The sequence below is a fragment of the Crocodylus siamensis genome, chromosome 3 (genome assembly GCF_052110815.1).
Source record: "Crocodylus siamensis isolate JL-2025a chromosome 3, ASM5211081v1, whole genome shotgun sequence".
NCBI lineage: Eukaryota > Metazoa > Chordata > Crocodylia > Crocodylidae > Crocodylus > Crocodylus siamensis.
The window spans coordinates 132831567-132851242 of record NC_143397.1 but is presented as its reverse complement, the minus strand read 5'-3'; the positions used below and the strand labels follow the sequence as shown (position 1 = coordinate 132851242).

Genomic DNA, 19676 nt, shown 5'->3' with positions numbered 1-19676 from the left:
GATCCTGAGGTGGAGAAGTAATAGGATTGGGGCAGGAAAGGTTGAAAGCCTGCTTGGGGGAAATGGGCAGAAGAGCCTGTGCCCACAGCACACGCTCCCCTCTGAAGCCTAGAAAAGAATCCACCCCAAGTCTCCCCAGCTTTCAACTGTCAAATACCTGGAAACTCCTCTGGCAAAGTGCATGTCTCATTCCCCCCCGGTACTGGTCTACAACCTTTTATTGCAATTAACTACTCCATTAGCTCAAGTGGCAGAGATCTGTGTGGTTGAGAGAGAGCTTTCAACCTTGCTGATGCACACCAGGGATGTCAGTACAATGCCATGTGATGGATTTTGTTTCTTGGTTTAAAACTGCACAGTCATCTTTAACTCTACTTGAGTGCTTGACTGCAAGATTAATAGTGTTTTTATACTGTGGCTGTGTGTATGCATGTATATAGCATCCAACTGATTTAAAGTTAATTACTTGCTAAATTAAAAATGGATTCAATAAAATCTAGGCATAAATTGAGGTTGTATGCCTTTGGCCACAAATTAATTAAACCACATGGCAATTGCACCCTTAGCTAAAGCAGTACAACTCTGTAGACAGGGCCTAAAAGATTTGTGTTGGGAGGGTCAGATTACTCCACAGTGGGATGAAAGTGCAGGTAGAATCCCTTGTATCCTCACCATCTTCCTGGCTTTTGGTTCAGCTGGGACATTTCCTTTCCTAATGTTCTTCCCTTCTCATTCCACTGACATACATTTTTTCCCCCAAATTAAAATGAGAGTACTGCAGGCAGCCATCTCATTCTGGGACTGCAGAACTACCCCACAGATGCTTGTAGACCGAGGAATTAGACCCCTCAGGAGATACGAAGTGCTTCATTGGCAAGGATTCTGGCCTGATCATGTGTCGTTACATCCAGACAGTCCCCACAGGCAAAAGAAGGGCTAACCATTTTGCCCATTGACTAAAATGGGAATAACACATGCTTAGTGCCTCTGAAAATCCAGCCCTTTTGTCTTGTTTCTACAACTGGAAGGTTGCAAATATGGCTGCAAGGACTTCAGGGACTGACATTTCTTTCCCACCATCAGTGTCAAATTTGCCAATCCTTTTTTTTTTTCAATTATGTGTTTCAGTTTTATTTTGTTAATAATAAACAGCAGACTCCAACTACCCTGAAGGTTTTCTCTATTTGTATAGATGTAGTTAGTGGGGAAAGCATCAAAGATGGCAGCAGAGACCATGTAGCATAGTTCTTGGGTTTTATAGGATCAATAACACTTATTGCGAGTTGTATACTACTTTTTGTACCACCCCTCAACATAATAATTAAGTTTTGGAAATTCAGGAGTGCAAGATCCAATAAAGGTCATACACCTTTGAGATATCCTGACTGCTAGTAGCTTCTCTCAGCCATTTCACAGAACAACTTTGAAAATGTAGGGATAGTTGGAAGGCAGGGATAATGTATATTTAAAATTCCTTCTACACAAGAACCACTTGCCAAGTATTTAAACAGCAGCTTTGGATTTTGCAGCAATTTTGTGTTGCTGTTCCCCGCCATGTAAATCCCACGTGACTCAATTTGGTCTTGTAAAAACAGGGAGAGAAAAAAAAAGGGATGGATTTAAAAAGAAAAAAAATTATGATCCCTTTCCCCTCTAAATACAGGTCTCTCCTTTTCAACTGCTGTACTTCACAGAATACTGATCTGTGGATTCCTTTTCTTAAACGGAAGCTATTGAGTATACTTTATTCTTAAGGAAATCTTTCTCCTTCCTTACTTCTTGATGAGCCCACTGAACATGTTTGGGCCCAGATCCAGCAAAAACACACTCATGCTTAACTGAACACACTGATCTATTCTAGATCTTTCCAGAAGCTTTAGGAAATGTAGGATCAAATCTTGTAAAAGCAGGCTGTAGAGCTCCTCATAAAATCTCTCTCATATTAGCTTATGCACATAAGTAAGTCATTTTGTGAGAAAAGGTCTAAGTATATACATATTGCCAAGAACTGGAAAGGGTTCCCCTGAAACAATTTAAGAAATAAAGGGCTTGTCTACCCGTGCATTTACGCTGGCTTAAAGTTACTGCGCAGTAAGTCAGAGTAGGCCGGCATCTACATTTGCAGGCGTTAAAGTGCATTAACACTGAGTGTGGACTGACTTAGGACTAATGTTAGTCTCAAGTCAGTCCATGCACAGTGCTACTGTGCAGTAAGGCATCTACATGTGCATTATGGCACAGTAACTAATTGGATACTTGTATCATGCATGATGCAGGTATCAAATTTATGCCCAAGTCAGTGTAAGTAGACATATTTACTAAGCAGTGTGAGCATGCATGTGTAGACATGCACCTATACTACTCAGTAATTTCATTTACTGTGCAGTAAATGCAATATGTAGACATGCCCACTGTGTTGCAATTTTCGTGTGTTAATTTGTTTCATCCTGTATCATGGTACACACAATTTCTTTTCAATTGTCATTTGTCTCACTTTCTCTTTCATACGTCACTGTCAAGCACAACAAATACAAAAATGCACAAACATGCGATTTATAAAGCTTCCCTGACTTCCAATTATATTATAACCTGTGATGTGATGCTTGTGTTTAATCAGCTCTCTCTTTCTTGACATTTAATTTCTCTTTTTAAAAATCACTTTATGTTTGTTCATACAGTTATAATGACTGGCTTCTTTCCAAGATTATGTAAATAATTGTTTATGGAACTGTAAAAGAAAAAAAATCATGATACTGCATCATTGTGATTGTTTAATCACAAAAGCAAACAAGCTAGACCTGCTTCATACTATAAGTCAAACTAATTAATGCATAAATAACATTGCAATCATAGGGCATTATGATCACATACATGCTGTAAACACCTGGTGTAAAACTTGAAAAAAAAAATTGGAATGCAGATTTAGTGCATTAAATCCAGAACTGTCACAAAAAAGTCAAGTCACCAATAGCTATATAGTGAGAACAAAATTTAGCATCTGAAGACTAAGAACTTCTTCAAATGTGAATGCATCTCAAGCCCCTCTGGATTCCCAGCTGAAAGCTATTAGCGATTAGAGTTTGCAGTCACTCTGTCTTTCAGCTCCATGTTCATCCTCAAAAGAGGCACAAACACAGGGGTAGGCAAAATGCGTCCTGCGGGCAGCATGAGGCCCACCAATCCATTCCATCTGGCCCGCGGGACCTCAACAAAATTTAGAAAATTAATATTTATCTGTCCCTGGCTGCCTGTCATGTGGCCCTCAATGGCTTGCCAAAACTCAGTAAGTGGCCCTCCACACAAACTAATTGCCTGCCCCTGCACTAACACACCTGACTGAGGCCAAAACCATAGATATTTGTCATGTAAGCATCCATACAGGTGTCCTTAAGCAAAGTACCCCCATAATTTCAGTGCTGGCCAGGATATTCTTGTGCATGAAACAGAATAAAGACAACTGACCTTTTTTCATTGTTGATACAGATACCCAGAGAGAAAGGTGGTGGTAGGGACGGGGCCACACTGGCTCACAATACAAGATTGAAATAGTCACATATACACACCCTAAAACAAATTGTGGATGCTTGATGTGATGTCCACAAGACACTAAGTGGAGAAAAATAAAATTAATCTATGTCAGCCAATTATCAATTCCCTAATTTACAAACAAAAGATTAGATTCTTACAACATAGTTTTATGAAGGTATGGCCTGTTATCACTTTTATTATTTCACTGACAGTATTGTCTGTCTCTCCCTACTATTTCTCTGTTATCTTTTATAGCGGAAGCTCTTTGAAGCAGGAACCAGATTCTGTTTTAGGTTTGGAAACTCACCAAACCCTATGGGAATTAACCAAAGCAAAGCAATAAGTATTCTTCTCTGGTATTTCTGCTGTATGTTTGAAAGCTCTCTTCTTCTCTGGACTAGTTTTCTTCTAACCATAAAGTTAGCTACAGTACAATCCTTTGGATCCCATGGTGGGGTGTGGGGCAGGGGGAATAAATTTTTGTAATCTTTGTCATTTATAGAGATGATACAGATTTCTGGGTCATGGGAAGAACAGAAGTAGTTAAATGCAAATATTTCTTCCTGCAAATAGCCTGGGGACATTCCTGCATCCCATGCCCTGGAGCTACAGAAGCAAGTTACACTCAGGTGAGGTCACCTGAAGCATTCCAAGCCCTGGGACCTTTTGTGGCAGTATTTATTGTAGCAACAGGACCTGGCAACTGCCAGAGTCCCTGGTGACTGCTTGGCCAAGCTCCTAAGGAAGATTTTAGAGTAGAGCTACCTCCTGGAGCTTCGGGCAAGCAAGAGGAGTAGACTGGTTGCAGTCTCATCATGGGCTGCAGCACTTCCAACACGGTTAATGAAGTGCAGCCATCAAACAAGGAGTTGCAGAGTGGCCAGGAAGCCAAGACCCAGGTAACAGGTTTCCTGAGCAGACAACAACAAAGCATAGCAAAAGATGTTTGTACAGGCAGAAAGATGGGCTTCCTTTGTGCAGCTCTTAACACAGGGTAGGGCTTAAAAATCACCTAGACTTGTAAGCCTTATACGCTGTTGTATGGGTTATTTATAAGCAATGCTTTTTATAGAGAATGGAAGGGGGGGGGTTGTTTTAAGATAAATGGTCTTCCTCACTCCCTTTACTAAGTGGGCCAGAGCTCCTCAAACTGTATGTTTAACATGAAAGATGAATTAACGTGTAGGTTATTGTGGGGTTCTCTCTTTTTATTCAAGAGTTTGGTTTTTGATCTTACCTCTCGGGTAGGCCAACTTGAGCACTTCTGCATTTTAAATCCGACTCTCGCCCGCCATGTCTGATCTAATTTGATGTTATCAGTTGGGAGGTGTTACTAACACAGAATGACTCCAGCACTATATATAGAAATGTTTTCTTTTTCGATTGTTATCTTGCTTCCAGCTCTTCCGGACAAACTCCAGACTCTTTACTACCAAGAAAATCCAAATTTTTTATGTGGTCCATCAATTCACTTTACTGTAAAACAAAATTTTTTTTTTAATGGTTTTATTTATCAATTTTCCAGGACACTTTGTCGCATTTATTTAATGTAAAACAACATGCATAAAATTAGGTAAAAGTCAACTATTTGAACTGTTTATAGTTTTCTTTTTTTAAATGACAAAGAAACTTCCTTCAGTCTTCTGCTTCTTTTTTCCTCTTTTCTTTTTTTCTTTTGGCTCCCAGAGCACAATTGGTCCAAATCCAGATCCCAAATGAGACCAGAGAGACAAAATAGAAAAAAAAAATTAACTTGACCTTAATTAACACGGGTGGGAATCCACCGTTGTTCTTTTTTCTTTGTTTTTCTCGCAGTTTCTGCTGCTCCTCTTCTAGACGAGTTGACTGTTCTCGCTTCTTCAGGGGCTCCTGGTTTTCCCTTCCAGCTGAGTCCCTCTCTTTCAGCTAGATCTGACTCTCAGGACTCCTCCATCCCAGTCTCCACACCACGGCTCCTCTCCTTTCCAACCTCCATTCACTCGTATCTTTTCAGCGTGCCGTGCCCTCACCGCACCACTGCCTCCCAACTTCAAAGAGCAGCTGCTGCAGAAGCGCCTCTTTCCCAGCGCAGTCTTGGTCCCCGTTTCCCCCATCTCCTTTTCCTCCTTACACATCCTCCCCTGTCAGATGCCGTTAGGCGCCTTTATTTTTTCCAGCCCCTCACGGTGGTCATCTCCAGTGGTGTCAGTCTTCATCGAGGAGCTTTTGTTTGAGCGACAATGGGAGAGAAAGTCAGCCACCACATTGGCACAACCCAGTCTAAATTCAATATCAAAATGAAAGGATTGTAAGGTGAGGGCCCAGTGGGTTATCTGTGCCTTATCTGTCTGAGTGTTTTTTAGCCATTTCAACGGGGCATGATCCATTATTAAAGTGAATTTGCGTCCTAAGAGGTAGTAGCAAAAGTATTCCACCCCCCATTTAATGGCCAAGCACTCTCACTCAGTTGTGGCGTACCATTCTTGGGGTTGTAGTTTCCTACTGGCATAGGCAATAGGATGCTCCACTCCATTCATCTCTCGTGTTAATACTGCGCCCACAGCTTTGTTGGATGCAACTGTCTGTAGGACAAAAGGACAGTTGAAATCTGGAGTGTAAAGCACCACTTCCTTACACAAGGCCTGTTGCGTTTGCCTGAAAGCTTCTACATGTTCCTTGCTCCACCTGAGTGGCCCGTTACCTCTTCCCTTTAGTAAGTCCATCAATGGGGCGGTGACTTCAGCAAAATGCGGAATGAACCGGTGGTAGTAACTGGCTAATCCTACGAAGGCCCTCATTTGTTTCCACATTTGGGGTGGCGTATAGTCTCGGATTGCCTTTACCTTGTCTGTTAGAGGACTAATACACCCCTGACCTACCAGGAAACCTAAATACTTAGTCTCGGCTTTCCCTAGTGCGCATTTTCTGGGATTCGCCATCAGACCAGTTAAGCGTAACTCGTGCAGGACTGCAGGGAGGGCTTCTAAATGCTGCTCCCAGTCATCACTATAAATAATGATATCGCCTATATATGCTGCCGCTTATTATTGGTGTGGGGCTAGGGCCCAATCATTGGAACATTGCTGCAGCTCCATGTAAACCGAATGGTATGCGTTTAAATTCATACAGCCCCCATGGTTTCCCAAAAGCCGTTTTGGCTTGACCTTCTCTTCGTATGGGTATTTGCCAATATCCTTTAGTCAAATCCAGTGTTGATATGAATTTTGCCTGTCCAACTCTCTCTAATAATTCACTAGTTTGTGGCACTGGAAAAGCATCAAACTTTGAAATCGCATTCAATTTTCTGAAGTCTATGCATAGCCGCAGAGTACCATCTTGTTTGGGTACTATTACAAGGGGGCTCCTCCACAGACTATAGGATTCTGTTATTACTCCCTGAGACAGCATCTTATCTATCTCCATCTTGACAACCTCGTATCGGTGATATGGAATTCTCCTCCATTTTTCCCATACCACTCATCCCTCAGGAGTAACTATGTTGTGACTTATTCCCTTCACAGAACCAGGATTCTCACTGAACACATCTTTGAACTCCTGTATGAGGAGTGTTAATTGTTCTTTTTGTTCGGTATTCAATTGGTCTCCAAATTTTACCCCTTTATTTGTTTCGCTTTCACTCTGTAAACTAATGGATTTTTGCCCTAAATGAGGCGGCTCCCTGAGCATGGTCACCAATAGTCCTTCTGGTTCATTCCATGGTTTCACCAAATTAACATGAAAAAATGCTTTTCCCTCTTAGAGCCCAGACGTAGTATCTCATAGTCAACAGGGCCAACCTGTCTAGTTAGTTTGAACATCCCTTGCCAACATGTAAAAAATTTACTTGTAGCACTAGGTAGAAGAACCAAAACTTTTTGCCCTTCATGTAATTCCTTTTCTGGAGTACCTTTATCATAGTAAGTTTTTTGTTTCTCTTGTGCTTGTTTAAGATGATCTCTGGCTACCCCTCCAACCCCTTGTAACCATCTCCTTATTTCTCAGACATATTCTGTTGGTTGTGTCTCTTGGGATCCCCCATTCTCCCAGCCTTCTCACACCATATCCATCAGGCTCCTTAGCTGATGTCCATAAACTGGTTCAAATGAGAAAACCCTAAGGATGATTGTGGTTATGGTTAGGCAGGTAGGTTATGTTAACAAGTCATTTATGACCTCAAGCATGGCACATGTACATGCATACATTATGGTGCATAACTGCACACATCTGTTTTGAGTGGTGAGGAGGCATTGCAGGATTCAACAGTGGACTGGCCACTATACCCATTCTGATTAGCTACTTGCTGTCATATTTCACTGGGCCTCATGCACATGTCCCACATAAAGGAGTTCTGAGTTACCTTTGTGCAACTGTCTTTGGGGGATTTATGTTCCAGCACTGAAATAAAAAAGGAAGGAAGTTGCAAAGATTTCCTGTGCTATCATCCCTGGGTTAGAAAAGGGGCACATGCACAGAAAAGTGGAACTACAGCACATGTTGGGGGAAAAAGTGTTCAGTTCCAATCGTAGCCATGTAACCAGTCTTGTCAGTGTGAGGGGCAGCATCATGGTTTAGCTTGTCAGAAGCAAGCACATCTGCTTGAAATAAAGTTGAGAACACAGTCATTGCACTCTATATCATTAAACCAGTGATGGTCAGTATTTTTGGCAGGTTTCCAACAGGCTAATCCTCCCCCACCCCCCAGAGGCATACCTGATAGACATTGCACTCAGACACCAAAATAAAGGCATGGGGCTTGAGCTACCAGCTTTGCAGCCACGTGGAGCAAAGCAGGAGCAGGACACTTCTGCAAGTGGAGATGTCACCATTGAAAGCCAGGTTAACCCAACCCTGGCCACGTGACTGCTGCAGGCTGTTTGGTGAGCAAGGATCTGAAGCTCTGAATTCAACAGGGACTGCAGGGCCAGGGAAGGGTCTTGGAGGTAACAGCTGACACCTCCTCTCACAGCAGAGTCCTGCCCCACTCTGCTTCATGGATCCCTACCCTACCTCTGTTCTCGTGCCTCCCTTTACTGAGTGCCCAGGACTTGCCTACCACACACACAGAGCAGCTGTCCCTGTGCACCCTGGATTAGACACCCCCATATGCCTCATGGAGGCTACAACTACAAACATAAAACACATGTTTATCATTATCACAACTTCCAACCCGTTTCCCAGCAATTACAACATTTATTTAGAGTTGTTTCAAGACCTCAGATTTTCATCTAATTTGGTAACAGACATATCCAGGGTTAAAAAGGTCATTGCTTCCATTCTCATAGTGGCTCTTAAGGAAGGATTTTTATCTCCCTAACCAACAATTTGTGACAGAACATAACTAACTGTCAGGTCATCACTGGAGCAGCAGCAGATGTAGCTGTAACTTTGCTCTGCTCCGCTCTAAACCTGCCAATTTTATGGGGCTATTTTAGACACAAACGCAGCTAATTTCCACGAGGGCCTCTCTTGCTTGCTCATTTATTCATTTATTATTTATTTATGTTTCAGGCTAAGAATGACATGCCTCCGAAAGCAGCTGCTTCCATCTTTCAGAAAGGACAAGGTGGGTCAAAGGGCACCTCACACAGTAGAGCAACACTCAGAGATGGACTTGGTAGAGGACAGTTACCTGGAGAAGTTCCCAAAAAGGCCAGCATCTCTTAGTTAAAGAAATAATGGGCAGACAGCAAGTAGCTAAACAGAGCTCATACCAATTGAGAAGCAAGGAGATCAGAAAAACTCCACTTCAGAGTTTCTTTGCTGCAAAAAACTGTTAAACTGTAGCATTTAGACACCTTAAGTGTTTACAGTACTAAGCCCTTAATCACTAGTTCAAATCTAGGCCAAGTTAGTTGCAGCTTAAATTAATTCTTATCTGATGACTTATTCTCTCTCCTTCCCCCGCCACATCATGACTCAGTTCTCACTATCACAATGGGCAATAATTTTCACTCCTCTTGGGAGACTTCTCCATTGTGCTTCAGAAAGCAACCTCAACTTTATTCCTAACAAAAATCCCTCCCAGTAACAGTTGGGAGACGTAAGCAAGGCAGCATGAAACTCACTTCACCTTTTTAGGTCCTGTTCTGTGGTTAAGTTGAGAGGGGTCTGCAAATAAGGTCTGTCCAACAATTTTCACCCGCATTAAATCCATGCTATAAAAGTCAGGTTTCTCAACCTTTTTCTTACTGGGACCCAATTGGAAAGATCCATGGCCTGTCCCGACCCACACCCCCCAGTCCTGTTGGGGCCTGACTCCCAGTCCCCTGCCCTCCTGGGCCTTGCTAGTGTTCCTCATTCCTGATCTGCAGTCCCCTGCCCCCTACAGACACCCCCAGCCCCACGTAGGCAGGAGTGCAGTGGCTGCAGTGGATCCTTATGCGGGTGGCAGTGGAGCAAGTCCGGCCCTGGCATGCGCTGGAGGGAGGAGGAGTGGTCTGTGGTACCTCCCCCTGGTCTGGGCTGGGGCTGCTGTGCTGCGCCATGCCGGGCAGCCTGGACATGGCCCCTCACACACTGAGCAGCGTCTCCTGACCGCCCCACCCCCACGAGCACAGGCACCAGCCCCAGTGCTACCACACTGGCCACACAGCTCTCCCCGACCCCCTTTCCCCACTGGAAGGGGCAGGTGTCTTCCCACTGCCCCTCTGCCCTGCTGCAGCTTGGGACCCTTTAAAATATTCATGCAAGCCACTTTTGGGTCACAACCCATAGGTTGAGAAATGCTGCTATAAGCAAGCAAAAAATTAAGGAATAAAGTAGCAGTTAGAAGCAACAAAGGGTGAATCATCAACTGGCAAAAACTGTATACTCCAAGGCAATGTAGCAATGACCAGATTGTATTAATGTAAACAGGGTCAAAACTTTGACCCTTTTCTAAGTTTAATTTTAGTAGTAGTACGAGTCTATACTAAACATACTGGTAAATATTAACAAAACTTATTTACTTAGTACAACCTCTATTTTCCTAATTACTGTGAACATTTTGAATTTCAAACAAACTTAGTAAAACTGAAATCCAGTGTGATTTTGTTTGATTCATCCTAAACAAGAGAAACAAACACAGGAGTTTGCTATTCTTTAAAAATGACTTAAAGTCCATTGCCATGAGTTGATGTCTCATTCATTAGAATAAGGAACCTGTGTTACTTTGGGGAAGAGAGACTGAACATTTGAATGGATTGTGCTGCAGTTTTACATGTGCATGAATACACATGCACAGGTAGATGTAGGATTCTGAAGAGGGAGGTGCAGATGGTGTGGCACGTTATCACATATAACATGACACATTTTTCTCCAGTTAAAGAGAAACTAGATGCTTTACTAATATGCTAGGGACCAAACACTACATTTTTCATCTTAAGATCAAAGCAAAAACAAATATAACTTTATTGGAACGTGCACTGATTTGCTAGACTATGTTGAAAGTGAAAAAGAACAACTAGGCAAAAATAAGTCAAGATACTACATTGTGGACATGTCTACACAAGACATTTACTGAGGAGGCGCCTAATTAGCTCCACTATAAATGTCTCAGTGTCTACACATGCAGCCCTATTACACCACAGTAAACCAATAAACTTTACAGTAGGTCAGTACTTGCAAATACAAGTACCATCCTGCTGCATAGTTTTTCATGCGTGGCAATGGAGATGTAGATGCTGACCCGGCTGGCTGGGGCATGAGAGGGCTTCAGTGAAGGGCTGCCTGCCAGTTAGCCCTGCACCGGAGCATACTTGTGCCCCAGCCAGGACCTCTACAGCATGCTGAGCTGGGCAGGAGCAGCCCCAAGCCGGCAGGCTGACACCCAGAGCTCCCTGCCAGCCAGGACTGCACCTGCCCAGCTCAATATGTTGCAGTCCCAGTTGCACATGTAAACTCTGATATGTGCTGGAGTTTATTACTTTGAATTAATTGCATGTATAGATAAACACTGTTAGCCTTATAGTCGTTATAGTTCAATGTATGTCTCTTATACAGATTCATAACACAAAATTTAGTCTTCCTGAGCATCTTGATAGTGACTCCAATACTTCATTGTCAGTCATTCTACATCTGAGTTAATATTACCACACCTGAGTTAAAGTTTTTAGCTAGAGCTAAAAAGAGTCTGCAGGGCTGTGAAATAGAAGAGAGATGTTACATGGAATGGCTAACAGACAGCAAAATTGCATAGGAAAGAACCTACAATAATGGACCATTTGAACAGTGGAGCATCAAAAGCATTAAAAAGGAGAGGGGGTTGTTGGAGTAGAGAAAAATTAGCAGGAATCAGGGAGATGATATTGAGACATGAAGTCAGAATTACTTGAATAAAAAGCACCGCTGCCTCTCTCAGGAAGTTGGTTTTAATGTTGGGTAGAGCAGGTATCAAAAGGAATTACAGCTGTACCACTGCATGCTCCTCCTCCTCCTCCATTCCCATCTTGGATGCCCCGCACACATGATGTTAAGACTAAAAATTTCAAGACAAATGGGGTATACAATAGTCCCCGCTCTTAAAGAAAACTTTTTAGCCTTAGTTATAAATTCTTAGATCCTCAGATACTGTATAAATGCACAGTACACAGACTCCAAAAAAGGCAAAAGTTTTAGAAAATATGCATTGCAGGCCTAAAAACTTGTAGTTTGTGATAAACATTGCCAAAAATTGTTTAGCTTCCCTATTTGTTCTTCTAATCCTTTTGTGTTGAAATCAAATAATAAAGATAGTTTACTACTTTACTAGTCAATTAAAGTTCTGGTTAAAGCACTGAGTTAGGTATGTGACAAAAAATTTCTAGGGCCTGTGGCTCTACTCCATCACTTAGAGGGTTTTTTTCTTTTCTTCTTTCTCTTTGTCTTTTCACATGTCTGTCAACCTGGTTACCTAGGCAACCAGGTTGTTGCATATGTGCCCTGGCTCAGGTAAGAGGGGGTGGATCTAGCTTCTCCATTGTTCTGAGTTCTGACCACACAACATGGGAGCTGGGCTTAAGCCAATGTCACTCCAATAGCTAATGCTGATGATTTTCAAATTGATTGCTCAGCATCAAATAATACCTGTTCCTGACTGGGTCCAGGTGATAAGGTTAGTAAGGCTATTTAAGAGGGTTCCTCAATGTTGGCGGGGGGAGGGGGGGAAAGCAGACCTCTTCTGGACACAGAATCAAGCCATGTACCTCCAGAATCCTCTGGATGTTGCTGTGAGTAACTTATCTGAATTGTAGGCAGTAACTTAAATCTAAGTGCTCTAAACACGTAGTAAAAGGGCAAATGAGCCCCTTATACTGTTTTGCTCAAGGCTGTTTTCTTTCAAAATTCTTTTTCATGTGTATTCCTTCCCTGTGCCTTCCCTCTCCAAGCAATAAGGCTATCTATTATAGCAAGCCTGGCAGTAAATGTTTGAGAGATATTGGGCAAGCCTTTTTGCTCCCTTTGCTCAGCTGACTAAGGGAGGCTACTTTCCATGCTTCAGGCTATAAGAAGCACCCAGATATATCCTTATGGGGGAAAGCAACCTCTAGGTCTACAGGGCCTATGTACCCTGAATGGCACAGAGCCCTAATAGAGACCAGAGCTCTGGTAGTGGCAGTGGTTACCCCAGGCTTGTGGGTGTGCTCCAGGAAGAGGGGTGGCTAGAAGTTGGTGGCCCTGGGGAGGCATCTGAAGGTTGGTTTTGGTTCAGCACAGTAAGGTGCGTGGCTTGGCACCACAGCACCCGCTGCTGGCCCACCAGAAGGTATTCTGAAGACTCCCCAATATGATTATAATTTGTAATTTTTTTTCTTGACATAATTACAATATTTTGACAGGGTATATTAAAATTAGCATTAAATATCATGCAGGACACATTATTCCTTTTTGTATGAAGTAGCAAAATGTGATCCACAATCCAAAGAAATCCATGTTCTCTTTTCCAGTAAGATCAAAGCATATAATTGCACATTTACAAGACTGAATATGCTCTCATACACCCCCCCCCCCCACAATACTTACTGAAAAATCAGGCCCAAGATAAGCTAATAAAATAGAATAATAGAAAAGTAGGCTGAAAGGGACCTCAGGAAGTCATGAAGTCTAGTTCCCTGCACAAGGCAAGGCCATCCCCATCTAAACTATTCTATACAAGTGTTGCCTAACTTAGAGAAACTGTTTGAACAACCTAATTGCACAGCTAGGAGGCACAAAACACCAAGAACAAGCTAACTTGCCAGTGGTAAAGCAGGGAACAAGGGCACTGTCAACATACTGCTGCTGCTCTCATAGAATATCTCATAGGCAGTAAAGAAAAAGAGGATTACAAATAATAATAATAATGGTTCCTTTAAAATTACAATTCGAAAGGACCTTAACAGGAAGTTAGGAAATCTAACTTTTTGGCTGAAAAATATTACTATGCTCCTATTACATATTTTGGAATTATCTAAGACCCCCTCCACACATTACAGGTATTGTGCAATTAACAACATCTCTTCCACTACTTTAAACTAAAGGAAATTAATAAAAGAAAAATAGCTCTGAATTAGAAATATGAAACATTTAGTTGAAAAAAATGTCATAAAACAAATTATTCTAAACCTGAAAAACAAACAATTTTTCCTCCATTTTTCAGTTGAACCAATACAAACTCATAAAACACAAAATGCACGTGTTGCCAAAAAAATAAATAAGTGTTTCAGACAAAAACCAAACGAACTCAACAAAACACACACAAGCCAACTTGGACAAAAAAAAATTACCACAAAAAAAAATTCTCGGGCAAATCTCAAGCACAGACATATTCTCTAATACAAATATGGTTTACAAATATGGAAAAGAACACCCCCTGGGACTTTTGGGTGACAGCTGTAGATGGTCGCTTAAGTCATCTTTGGGGCTGTGTGTTTTCAATTTTTGAAAAAATGAAGTGTACATGCTATGATAGACTTTTTTTTAAAACTACAAAATGCATTAATGGTGCTTTCACTTCCACTCTTGAAAGAACAGCAGATCTCACATAACTGCAATTTTGATCAAGTCGAAGTAGCTTCACAGAAAAGCCCCAATTTTTCTCATGTAGGTTAGGCAAATGATACAACTGAAATCAAGGGTTGCAGAATCTGATGCATCTTGGCAACAAGGTGATTTCTTGTTTATTGTTCATCTCTAATGTCTGGAAGCTGTAGAGTAACTCAGAGGGGTTATCAGAATAATTTTTTCATTCTTAATTGCTGTTTACACACACACACACACACACACACACACACACACACACACACACACACAGAGTGTAGAAAATACATGTAATCATACCCAAGTGTAGGAATGTTATTTAAAAAAAATGAGAGGTTATGAAAGGTTTTTTGTTTTATTTATATAGTGCAATGAAACTCTTGGTTAATGAAGAATCTAATTGCACATAGGATTGACAAGTGCTCTCAGTCAGGCTATCTTGAATCAAAGGCTCACCAAGGCCATAGATCAACAATGCACTTAAATGTCTACATATGCTTAAAATGTTTTTCTAAAAGGTGCTCCTGGGGGTTCAGCTGACCACAGCGTGGAATTCATCCCTGTACAGGAAGCCAACACAAAGTCAATGCACCGTTTTAGGCCACTTAGAAGTATAATATTCAGTTTAAACAATGCATGATGAGGCTTTGCTGAGATACTCTGCATTGGGCAACCTCAATAACACAAACAAACAGAGGACTGTAAGGGACATCAAAGTTAAATTGACCACTTGATCTGAATGCTGTGTGAGTAATCATCTTAACCATTTTCTCTTTAAAGACATCACATTACTTAGCAGTGGATTTATCAATAAACAAATGCACTTACTGGAACGGAAAAGGCAGGAGTCATCAGAAATTCTTGAGGAGCTTAAAATGCAGGGAATCATCAAGGGCCAAAGCACACCTTTTGGAAATCAAGAAGCACCTGATAACAAGGTAAGTGCACTGAGTGTTGAATCTGTGCATACACATACTAGCTTGTTGCAATTACTGTGCCTCAAGGATAAACACTTTGCAGGACAGGCACTTCCTGCCTGAGGAACAAGAGGTTAGACAACAGATAAACAAATATCTTTGTAGTGCATTTAATGCAAAAGAAAAAAGAAGCTGCTCACAAGTTTCATTTCTTTTAGGTGGTCCTCAATGACCAAAGCTGATTGCTCATTGCTAAAACAGCTACTGTTATCCACTGTGTATATCTATGTCTATCACTCCCACCCACTCTTCCCTCACACTTTTTGTTTTAAAAAAATTATATGCACAAATATTGCAGAAGTAAATGTACAGCTCCTACTTTCAGTCTTGCAGAATTTGGAGTTTACAATTCCAGTTAATCAAGACACTTACGAATTGGAGATGACCAAGTAGCTAAGATTCCCATCTGCATCCTTACCTAAAAAAATGTTTAAAAAAAATAAATTAATCTTTATGAGGCCAGTATTTAAACAAAAAATGGTGTCACTAGTTTAGAAATTAGAGAAAAATGAAACTAGAAGTTACTGAATTTAGCTGTATTAAGTATGTTTGGTGGGGTGTTTTGGTACCTGCAGAGTTGTTTTTTTGCTGTCTCACACAGTTCTAAGGACTAGAGGACTCCCAGAGACAAGGCTCCTGAATATCCAAACATAAGGGTTAAGTACAAACAGTCAAAAAGCCCGAGAATGAATCAATTCAGTCTTTGCAGGTTAGTCTAAATTGCAGAGATTAAACTGAAAGAGAAGTGAACACACATTTACCTTTGAGTCAGGCAATGCAGCCACATTCCTGCAGTGTTTTAAGCCAGGAGCAGGGGGTGCTAGAGCCTGGCTCTCTGGCATGTAGCATAGGCTGCTTGCTCACTTCCTCTTCCTGTTGCCCCTGAGGTCTCTGGGATTTGCAGTCCAGAAGCATAATAACAGCACTCAGGGTTGCTCATCCTGCTTCCTCCTCTTCCTGCTTCCAGGTTCTTCTGGGATTTGTTGTCCACAGTCACAGCCAGCAGTAAGTTTGAGCATTTTTAAGGAAAAGCTAAAATAAATGCCTGTGATGGTTAAGCATCTAATCATCATTTTGTGTATGCATGTTATCTCTACAGAAAGAGACTCCCTAGTAAATCGGGAGGTAATCAGAAGAAATTCTTATTTCCTCACTCCTTCCTCCCCCCTTCCCCATACTAAGTCATTCTCTATACTGTGAAGTCAAAGTTATGGTCCACAGAGCCCTATTAGCTGGTGTGCAATGCTGTCTGTGGGGGTCTTAGACTGGATCCACACTCTCCATATGGCACACTACTCATCCACATGTGCGGGGCCTAATAAGTTTAACACCCTTCCTCTATACCATTTGCAGGACTTGACTATGTGATTTTTTTTCTGGGACTGAGGTCTGATTTGCAGAGATATTTGTAAACTGTGTCTAGGGGCTGGGAACTAGATATGCAGACTTCCACCTCTAGGGCCCTTGTTTGTCATCAGTGCGAGAAGCAAGGATTTTTTTTTAGGGTGATATATTTTGTTGGACTAACAGTGTAACTGGGATAATGTTAAACAAGCTTTCAAATGCAAGGTATTCTTCATCACTCTTACACTACCTTTGTCATTGGTGTGATAGAAACTTAGTATTGGTAGGGACCTACGGAATTCATGGTAGAAATAGAGTGCATGGAGGCCCCTTTAATTTTGCATGTTCCCTTGTGTGCATCTCGCCCCTTCTGCTGATTAGCGGAGAACCCTACCACTCCCTCCTGAGCAGCAGGAAAGCTAAAACCATGGTTTAAACATGGCGTTGTTTTTGTACCTCCCACCAGCCAGCACCAAACAGCAGGGCCATCTGGGCCCCTTTAGCCTATCAGTGGCAGGAGGCAAAAATGCTGCCATCTTTAAAACCACAGTTTTTGCCTCCCTGCTGATCAGGAGTGAGCCGCAAGCAGGGCCCCTCCATCAATCAGCAGGGACAGGAGGGGAGGGTGCGGGGGAACCTCAAAGATTAAAGGAGCTACAGTGCACCCCACTTCTGCCATGAATTTGGTAGGTCCCTAATCATTGGACATCTGTCAGAGAAGTGGGTTACCAGTCTCCATCCAGTTTCCCCCATTACAAAATAACCTATTACTACTGCAACAGTGAAGTCACAGATGGGGCATACACAGGAGATCAAACCATCCTCTCATTCCAGAGAAAGGAACCTATGGAAGCAGTTTGATGCTAACCGTCAGAGCAGGGTGTGGTGGCAAAACTGCCTATTGTGTGGGTCAACACTTCCATCTCCAGTGTCATACCACTGGCATAATAGAGGCACCAGGAATGGATCCAGATGGAGTGCCATGATGCAGCTGTACCACCCTTGCCCTTTCCCTGGATCCACTACAGAAAGGCATTATGCTCAGCTGACCATGTCTGCTGGACTGGACTGCTGATTCGGACAGAGAAAAACCCTGCATTAAATGATTATAAAGTTAAAACAAGCTTTCATGAACCTCTTATTTCTGGGCTTGAGTGTGCAGGCATGCTTGCACATGATGTGCCCATGGGACCACTCTATTCAGCGAGTGCTCACCCATACGAGAATTGCACAGCTGGGTCCATTTATTACAGGCTACTCCTTCCAGCATCTTACGTGAAAGCACTACCACTTAACATCCATACAAAAAAGAGGCAGGAAATCTTTCTCGACTTCTACTGTACCCCTATTTCAGCTCATTCCAGTCATATCTAACCCACCAGATACTGTGCTCTAATTGTTGATGTGTTTCAACAGAGAGAAGCCCTACTAAGAAAACCACCAGCCAGGCTGGAAAAGCTTGATATCAAAAGAAAAGAAGTGAATGATCTGACCCTGGAGGACATTCAGAATTCTGCTGAAGAGAAAGAAAAGGTAATTTAATTCAGCGGCATCATTCTTGCCTATGGCTTTTCCTCCTAAAAACACCTCCTGCTTAAAAAATAGCCTAGATATCAGATGTCTGTAACAGGTGTTAGCAAAATATAGCCAAGAATGTCACAGGAGTGAGCACTACACTCAGCAGTATGTCTGGAGGACTGAGCTGTTAATTTGTATATACTGAAAACCAGCAGGCTCCTAGGACAAAGCGGGAAGGGGGCGGGACACAGAAAGAGTTCAAGAGAAAGAATTGTAGAATAGTATCTTTCCATGTTCTGTAGCAAGACATACTGTTCACAGCTGCTGCATTTATATTTTATTTCCTTTGAGCAAGCTGGCTAGATTTCACATCACTTGGAGTGAAGTTTGAATTATATGGAAATGGAAAGACGGAATCAACTATTAAAATGTGTGTTCAAATGCAGTTTATGCCTGCTTCCCTCACTCACTACAAAGCAATGTTTTCATTTTTTCAGACTGCAGAACAACTGAACCAAAGACTACAGAGTAAGACATTTTCTCCAGCAACTGCTCACCAAAATGTAGCTCAGCTAAATGAATCCTGTTATTTAACTGCAGAAGGTGGAAAAGGGACTGACACTAGTCAGCTTTTATCATTAGATCCAGAGGAGGAAAAATCTGCAGTTGAAACTGTAAATGGCAATTTTGAAGACTTTGCTGTTGTAGAGTCAGATACAACTTATAACTGTTCAATTGAAGCATTCTAAAAAAGAAAAAAAATGTTTCTTTCAAACACATTCAGCTCATGAAGCAGAGGACTGAGGATTGCTTAATGAAAAGATGGGGGGGGGACCCCCCAGCAGAAACAAAACAAAACAAAAAACACATTTCTTCAGTTTTATGTGGTGGGATAGCTGCACTGTTTCCTTTTAACCGCATAAACCAAACCTTCCTTTGGTACATAGGTATGGCATTTCCTTAATTTCTGCCATGAAGAGAAGACAAACATTACAGGAGCTGCTTAAAGCCAACCTGCTACAAGGCCCTGCTTCTTTCTCAATCTCCCCACTCTTGATTGAGACAGCTGGCCACCTTAACAGTTAGCACCTCAGTTTAGCATGCAGAGTCAGTATCCCCATCCTTATTCTAAGATCAAACACTAATCATAGTTTAGTATTAGCCAAGACCAGCAATCTAGGTCCTGCCACATGCCCTGTACTAAAGCCTCGCACTGAAGAACCTGATGTGGGGTAGGGCAGGCTGCTGCTCTCAGTGATGATGATGATGAAATGATACTTGCTGTAGGTACTTACTTACTTAGCAGGAAGGCTACCTGCAAGGACTTCAGTGAGAAGTTGGTGGCTTGGCAAACAG

The 19676-nt window shown here is 42.0% G+C and overlaps 1 protein-coding gene and 1 long non-coding RNA gene across 4 annotated transcripts; one reads left to right on the top strand and one right to left on the bottom strand.

Annotated features, from left to right (window-relative positions):
• The first annotated feature begins 4343 nt into the window (after window positions 1–4343).
• STMND1 (stathmin domain containing 1) lies at window positions 4344–19192 on the top strand. Its single transcript, XM_090037280.1, has 4 exons — window positions 4344–4426; window positions 15311–15419; window positions 18219–18335; window positions 18818–19192. Exons 1-4 carry the CDS (start codon window positions 4344–4346, stop codon window positions 19067–19069), a joined length of 561 nt encoding a protein of 186 aa, XP_089893406.1. The 3' UTR covers window positions 19070–19192.
• Window positions 5040–16450, bottom strand: LOC149868838 (uncharacterized). 3 transcript variants are annotated; one of them, XR_016441038.1, is made up of 4 exons: window positions 16220–16450; window positions 15310–16094; window positions 5986–6089; window positions 5040–5730 (listed from the first exon to the last, which is right to left on the bottom strand). It is a non-coding gene; the product is annotated as an uncharacterized LOC149868838 (long non-coding RNA). The 3 variants fall into 3 exon arrangements; XR_016441036.1 differs by having other exon boundaries at window positions 5040–6089; XR_016441037.1 differs by lacking the exon at window positions 16220–16450 and having other exon boundaries at window positions 5040–6089; window positions 15310–15408; window positions 15831–15886.
• Window positions 19193–19676: the final 484 nt, after the last annotated feature.

Coding starts and splice junctions, on each gene's coding strand:
- STMND1 (XM_090037280.1), top strand. CDS start 4,344: ATGGGCTGCAGCACTTCCAACACGGTTAATGAAGTGCAGCCATCAAAC. Junction 15,420..18,218: donor AAGAAGCACCTGATAACAAG/GTAAGTGCACTG, acceptor GTGTTTCAACAG/AGAGAAGCCCTACTAAGAAA. Junction 18,336..18,817: donor CTGCTGAAGAGAAAGAAAAG/GTAATTTAATTC, acceptor TCATTTTTTCAG/ACTGCAGAACAACTGAACCA.